The 7,546-nt window shown below is 39.2% G+C and overlaps 1 protein-coding gene across 2 annotated transcripts; it reads right to left on the bottom strand.

Moving 5' to 3' along the window:
• Positions 1 to 1,334: 1,334 nt before the first annotated feature.
• SMCO1 (single-pass membrane protein with coiled-coil domains 1) lies at positions 1,335 to 6,736 on the bottom strand. Of its 2 annotated transcripts, none has more exons than XM_068545490.1 (3): positions 6,687 to 6,736; positions 4,020 to 4,169; positions 1,335 to 1,767 (listed from the first exon to the last, which is right to left on the bottom strand). In XM_068545490.1, the coding sequence occupies exons 1-3, from the start codon at positions 6,734 to 6,736 to the stop codon at positions 1,335 to 1,337; spliced, it is 633 nt and encodes a 210-aa protein (XP_068401591.1). The 2 variants fall into 2 exon arrangements, with proteins under 2 accessions (XP_068401591.1, XP_068401592.1); XM_068545491.1 differs by lacking the exon at positions 6,687 to 6,736 and adding an exon at positions 6,631 to 6,656.
• Between the last annotated feature and the right edge of the window lie 810 nt (positions 6,737 to 7,546).

Here is a 7,546-nt window from a genome sequence, read left to right as displayed (position 1 = left end):
AAGTTGCCTTTAAAACCCTTCTCTGGAAGCTACAGAGGAGTTCCTGTCATCTTTCCAGCACTAGCTGTCCGTTCTCTTTGCTTGGTGCCCTGCAATAAACGCTGCACTTTCCTTCAACACACCCCCATGTCAGTAGGTTGGCTTTGCTGCATGGCAGGCAAACAGACCAAGTTTGGTTCAGTAACACTTCCAACACATGGTTTCTCTCTCTCTCTTTTTTTTTGGGGGGCATGGTGTCTCTAAACAATGTGTCTGGAGAAGGACAAGACTGAATGCATGGATCTAGCAAGCAACCTATTGTCAAGGAGGAGCCAGCAAGGTAACACATCATCTTGTATTACTTCTCATCCTTCTCTACATAACAGCCTTCCAAAGTGTTACTCATTCTGGTTATCCTGAATTTGTACCTCCCAAATAAAGCATCAGTACTTAACTTTTACCTGTAGGGTAGGATCCACATTTTAAAATGTTTCTGTTATTCACACTACCTAGTGCATGGCATTTATTCAAAAAATATTATAAATAGGACTTATCTGGTAGTCCAGTGGCTAAGACTCCACGCTCCCAGTGCCGGGGGCCTGAGTTCGATCCCTGGTCAGGGAACTAGATCCCACATGCCGCAACTAAGAGTTCGCATGCCGCAACTAAAGATCCCACACGTGGCAACAAAGTTCCCACATGCCACAACTGAGACCTGGCACAGCCAAATAAATAAATTTTTTTTTAAATTATAAATATATGGTCAGTGTGTGAGAGTTCCCTTTCTAGTACAAATAACTATGGAACTGTACTAGAGAGAAAATGCACATCAACATACAAAATATATTAGATGTTTTATTTATTTATTGCTTTTAGTACATAGTACATTCACATGGTTCAAAATTCAAAAAGTACGAATGTATTAACATTGAAAAGACTTCCTCCTACATTTGATCCCTAGCCTCTCAGTTTTCTTCCCTAAGAAAACCAATGTTATCACTTTTTAATGTATTTCTCCAGAAGAAGTTTATGAAGTTTATAGGTATAGTAGCCTATATGTTTGGTTTTGCCCGTTTTTTCCATTTAGCAGTATATATTGGAAATGAATATTTTAAAACAACACATCTTGGTGATAACTCCATATTACTATACGATTACACAAAGAGCTTCTTCATTCTCTTGTATTGCTACACAGAAAGTATCCACTGTATCAGTATATCATAATGTAACACTCTCCTCACTTTTGCTGTAAACATAAGCCTGTAATAAATTGTATGTATGTATTTTTTCCCATTTGCAAGATAAATTACTAGAAGTGTAATCTCTGGGTCTAGGGTAACAGGTTAGCTTTTGGCTTATGGTATCAACTCTTCTAGGGATGACTTTTGCTCTTCAGGGGCCCTCACTGCTTTTCCCTTCTCAATGACCTGAACAGCCTTTAGCAAACCATCCTGCAGAGCCTGGTTCTTTACCATATTAGTGATCATGAAATTGACATCTTTTATATACATTTGCCTTACTTTAGCAATGTAGTATTCTGCCTTGTTACCATGTGCTACAAAGAAGGTACACAGTGCTGTGATATCTCCTTCTTGCATCCCATGTTCCTCCAGGACAGACTCCCACACAACTCTAATGCGCTTGTTCTTGACTTTTCGTCTAAGGATGGAGGCTAAGGTGGGAAGACCTCTCACCAGATCTGGCAGCTTCTCAAGCACACGAGTGTGCAAGCGGATGAGTACTTCAATGACGTAGCTGTATAAAATATTCAATTCCATTGGAGTGAACCTACAAAAAATGTGGAGAGCTTCTTAAGCATTAGAACTCTTTACATACAAACATAAAACGAATTTTATTAGGATAATTCAAAGAAGTATAAACCTACTAGGAGAACTGTAAGCAGATACGGTAGGAGGTCCCCAGAGAAAGAGAACCAGGCATGGCTCTCTTGACATAAGAGAAGCCATTTTTGACCTAAGCCATTTTGTGATCTAAGCCTGGCCACAGTGCTTGACCTTGAACAGGTCTCAGTAATTCATGATCTTAATGGGAAGTGAGGGAATGCAGGAACAAAGGAAAAGCTGTCAAGAAAAAGTAGTTTAGTGATAAGAGTCCTAGTTCCTCCTCAAGGGATATACATAACAATCTGATACATATCTTTTGAGTTCTGCAGGAACTGAGATCCCCACCCAGTGGAAGATGGAATAATGATGTTGACCTTTTCTGACCCTTATGACTTCAGTCAACTAAAGCTTGGACTCTGTCAACCTTTGCCCCAATTCGCTGCTGAATTCTCCTCTATTCATGCCCCTTCATGAATATGCGTGTACCCTTAGCATAAAACTTCCCCAGTTTTGCTGTTTGGGAAGACGCTGCTTTGGGAAAGATCCCTGGTGTTTTCCTTACTTGCTGCAAGTAATACATCCTTTCTTGTCCCAGTCTTTGGCTTGGTTGTCTTTTGGCTCAACGCCCACCAAGAGCTGAACCCAGTTTTCAGGTAACAACCAGCTGTTGCAGTTTAGAAAATGCTTACTTTAGAAATAGGGCCTGCCAGTGTTCATAGTAGTTATTTACAATAGCCAAGACATGGAAGCAACCTAAGTGTCCATCGACCAATGAATGGATAGAGAAGATGTGATACATATATACAGAGAAATGTTACTCAGACAGAAAAAAGAACAAAATAATGACACTTGCAACAACATGGATGGCCCTAGAGATTATCATAATTAAGTAAGTCAGACAAAGACAAATACCACATGATATCACTTATATGTGGAATCTTAAAAAATTATACAAATGAACTTATTTACAAAACAAATTCACAGACATAGAAAACAATTTTACAGTTACCAGAGGGGAAGGGGAGAGAGATAAATTAGGAGTTTGGGATTAACAGATACACACTATTAAAAGAATAAAAAAAAAAAGAAAGAAAAGAAATAGGGCTTGCACTAAACTGGATAGCTTAGATCTCAGGCCACTCATACCATAAGTTTCTCCATGGCAGAGGAGTTATATTATCCATCTCTATGTTAGTAAGACTTTGGCAAGCAAGGGACTCTGAGATGTGTACCACAGTTCTGGCAAGTAAACAGGTGCTCAAATTAATCTCTTTTGAATGAATGATCTTAAGAAAATGTAACTTCTTCACAATCCATTGTCGGAATCATATTAAGAAACCCAATTTTAGGGACTTCCCTGGTGGCACAGTGGTTAAGAATCCGCCTGCCATGGACATATATACACTACCAAACGTAAAATAGATAGCTAGTGGGAAGCAACCGCATAGCACAGGGAGATCAGCTCGGTGCTTTGTGACCACCTAGAGGGTTGGGATAGGGAGGGTGGGAGGGAGGGAGATGCAAGAGGGAAGAGATATGAGAACATATGTATATGTATAACTGATTCACTTTGTTATAAAGCAGAAACTAACCATTGTAAAGCAATTATACTCCAATAAAGATGTTAAAAAAAAAAAAGTGGTGAGGAGGGAATTCTAAGAGTGAAAACTGAGTGAACAAAAATGTGTTTCAGAGGAGTATTTGGATGGAATCAGGGGTTTACAGTGTTGTGCATTTTCTACCAAAAATATTCATGTTTCATCAAAAATGAAAAGAAATTTAAAAAAATAAACAATGAGAACAACAACAACAAAAAAAGAATACACCTGCCAATGCAGGGGGCACGGGTTCGAGCCCTGGTCCAGGAAGATCCTACATGCTGCAGAGCAACTAAGCCTGTGCGCCACAACTACTGAGCCTGCGCTGTAGAGCCTGTGAGCCACAGCTTCTGAGCCTGTGTGCTGCAGCTACTGAAGCCCAAGCACCTAGAGCCCATGCTCCACAACCAGAGAAGCCCCCGCTCGCTGCAACTAGAGAAAGCCCGTGTGCAGCAACGAAGACCCAACGCAGCCAAAAATACCAAAAATAAATAAATAAATTTATTAAAAAAAAAAAAAAAGAAACCCAATTTTAGAATGACCACAGCAAGTTCTCACAAAACCACAAAATTCCACTGATTTCTGATTGGATACTCACTTGAATGACAGAACTGCTGTCCACAGCTCATCTTGGGCAGCTTGGTTTGCCAAAGTCTTGCTATGATGTTCAAATTTCTGTGTCAGATTATCCTTGGTGAAGTCCAGTTCTTTAAACTGTGCTTCTAACACTTGGAGTTTTTGGTCTACTCTATAGGATAAAAGAATCAAGAGTTAATGTAGGTCAGGGCACAAAACTAAGGTTCTGTCTTAATATAAGGCTGTAATACGTTGTTTATAACCACTATCAAATTTGAGTAGCTATTTACATTTTAAGATTATGAAGAGATGTTCCCATTTGCCGTTCTCTCTAGTCATCATCCTAGTTCTGGCATTCCTTATATTGCCAAACATGTGAATTGTCTAATTACCTCAATTACATGCCATGTCTTGTCTTCGTACCATACTTTATACGTTAAAAAATATTTTATACAAGCTTTAATTTGATTCTCACAACAACCATTAGAAGTAAAGCAGTCATTTTTACTATTTATGGATAAAGAAATTGAGTCTCAAAAAGATTGAAACTGAACTGTCATATAGCTAACTAGTGCGGAGACCAGTATTTATTAAGGTGGCTTTCTCTGCCTTATTCTGACTGTCCAAGTCCCATCCATCAAGGATAAGCTCAAATTCCACTGCCTGCTTGAATCCCTCAGCCTTTCTACCTGAAGATCTGCTCCCTGCCTACTTCTCTCTCACAGGACTGCCTCTATCACTTGTCACTCCCCATCTCCTCCTTTATTTTTAAAGTTAGCTTTTCATGATCTAAGTTGTAAGCTCTTGGAGGGAGAGGATCAGAGACTATTCCTTGGGCATCTTTATGCCTGTCCCCCAATACCTGTAAGAGGCCTTAACAGAAGTAATAAAACGTGTCTCCTATGATTGACATTTGTGATGTTAGTGAAATGCTAAGCAGTGTAACAGCAAAAGGGGGATCTGAGTAGCTCTGAACAGCCCTGATCATTAGAGGGCGCTGTGGCACCAAAATTATGTCTTAACTGAACCACAAAGAATTGGAACCACACAACTCATTTGCCTGAAACCACCCACATTGTCTTTCACGAAGGAAATGATACACACACAGCCACTTCCCCGAGTTTCTATGTCCCCAGTCACCCGAATACTGTTGTGGTTGCCTAGGGTTCTATCCTTGACCATTTTCTCTTCTTGGTCTTTACTATCTCCCAAGGCTAATTTAGCTTCAGGTACCACCCCTCTCCTAAGCTCTAGACCTGTATTTTCAACTATGTTTTGCACATCTCCACCTGGATGGTGATGTCAAACTCAACTGTCTTAAGCTGAATCTACTAAGTCCCTCCTCCCTCCTCTCGCACCCCATCTTCAGAAATTTCAGCAATGGAATTTTCTCATTGCTTTGGATTCTATTTACATATAGATAAGGCTCTATACGAAATGTGCATTTTTGTGGTATAGGCCTGCATGACCTAATATGCCAGTAATCTCTGTCTGCAAGTCAAAACTATGATATCTGGCAAACTCTTTGTATTAACTTTTAGACCTTTAAGAAGATATTGCTTTTAGGTCATCTCCAGCTTGAACTCTAGAGGTAAACTCTAGCTTGTCATTCAGTATAAAGGTTTACAATTGGAGCAGTTCTTTGGAATCTTTTCACCAAAAGGCATTCCCGATCATTCCAAATAAATCCTAAACAACATGTCTGCAAATCTGTGTTTCTACTACAATTCTCCAGCTCAGTTAATGGCATCACCATCTATCCAATTCCTCCAACTAGAAATCTCAGAATAACTCACCATTTTTTCCCTTTCGCTCCATCAGTGTGTCTCTAATCCATCCCATCCTCTCTATCTCCAGTAAGCCAGTTAATCACCATCTTTCACGTGGACCTAGGATTACAGTAGTCTAACTTGATTCCTCCTTTTCACGTCCAATCCATTCTCCAGAGATATTCTTCTAAAACACAATTCTGATCTTATAATTTGACTATTATATACCTTTTATGCTGCCGACTTGCCCAGTGATATTGCTGGAGCCAAGTTGGATTTCCTCAGCAGGAAACATAGGCTCTTTACCCTTCGCCCCCATCTTCTGCCAGTCCTCTCACACATCCTAGTCACCAGTCATATGAGACATCTAGCTGCTGACTGAATACCGTATGCGATTCCAAGCTTCTATGCTTCCGTGTACTGTTTCCTCAGCCTAGAATTCCTTACCGTATTTTTATTTCTTGTAAACTCCTACTCACACTTTCAGATCCAGCCTAAATGTCCCTCTATGAAGGGTTCCTTTTCCTAGTGTCAAAGGCAAAATTCATTCCTCTCTTCATGTTCTCATAGCCCTTTAGGAACATCACCATTATAATGTCAGTCACATTAAATTGTAAGCATTTTTGAATACTTCTGTTATTCCTAAGGCTGTGAGCTCCTTGAGGGCAGAAACCACATGTTACTTATTTTTGTAAACCTGGCATATAGCACATGCATTAATTGAATGGAATTATAGCACCTGGGAGTAGATTTTTCTTTACTACTAATTGACATATTTTGAACCTGAACACGTTAACAGAGAAAGAATTCTAATTAGCATGTCCGTAGTTCTTTGCTTATTTTTATTCTTCATTCTTCTCTTACTCATCTTCCCAGAAAAGCAGACCCATGCTTGCTCCCTCCCTGTAGCCATTAGCAACCTTTTCATTTCCTCCTTTAAGGATATCAGGGTTGTGGTTTCATTGTTCATCTTCTTAAGGCAAAATGAAAAAGAAACAAAACACGCAAAACAAAAACCCAGTAGAGGTTTGAATCCAGGGTTTTCTGCTCTCTTCCACTCAGCAACAGGCAGCAGCAGTGTGAGTATTCGATCTAAATTCTGCCTGAAAGGTCACTCAGTACAAGAAGCTTTTAATAGATTGTACATCCAAATATAGTTTCAGAGAGCTGATCCTGTGAACACAGGTGTCCTGGGATGCACTATAATATTTGCCTTTGAAAAGTGACCCATAATTCATCAACCTAGTACAACAACCAGATGTAATTGTGGCTCTGTGTATATTCTGGTAAATGGATATACGGGTACACAATGTATACATATACTAGGATTAAATTTAATGGAAATTTTACTCTCTAATTTTAAGAGCTTAATTATTCACTTATAATCTCAATTAGGTTTAAAGAAGCCCCAGACTTTTTATGATGTATTAATCAATGCAAAAAAATCCGACCATCCTTAGAAACTTATATTTATTGTAGTATTAGATTAGGTATTGGAAATAAAAACAGACATAAAACAGGATTCCTGAATTCAAGGGGTTTAAATACTAACTGGGGAGATACTTAAAAGATAATATATACTTAAAAGAAAATATATGTAAAATGTGTGCTGAGTAGATACAGACCGTAAAAATCATAGATGATGAGAGAGTAGGTCACTGAAGCCTTGGATAACTGAGAAGCACTCACATTGAAGGCGGGATTTGGTCTTGGCCTCAAAGGAAATGTAGATCTCTGATTATCAGAGAAGAGAGAGAAGAACATTATAAACTGGAGAAAC

The sequence above is a fragment of the Eschrichtius robustus genome, chromosome 6 (genome assembly GCF_028021215.1).
Source record: "Eschrichtius robustus isolate mEscRob2 chromosome 6, mEscRob2.pri, whole genome shotgun sequence".
Taxonomy (NCBI): Eukaryota; Metazoa; Chordata; class Mammalia; order Artiodactyla; family Eschrichtiidae; genus Eschrichtius; species Eschrichtius robustus.
Note: the sequence above shows the minus strand (reverse complement) of the source record. Positions and strands in the feature narration are given on the sequence as shown.

What these genes read in the sequence shown, in the direction of transcription:
- SMCO1 (XM_068545490.1), bottom strand. Translation starts at nt 6,736, where the DNA reads ATGAACAATGAAACCACAACCCTGATATCCTTAAAGGAGGAAATGAAA. An exon ending in TTAAAGGAGGAAATGAAAAG is followed by an intron (nt 4,170 to 6,686) that starts GTTGCTAATGGC and finishes TTTATCCTATAG; the next exon opens with AGTAGACCAAAAACTCCAAG. An exon ending in ACAGCAGTTCTGTCATTCAA is followed by an intron (nt 1,768 to 4,019) that starts GTGAGTATCCAA and finishes CATTTTTTGTAG; the next exon opens with GTTCACTCCAATGGAATTGA.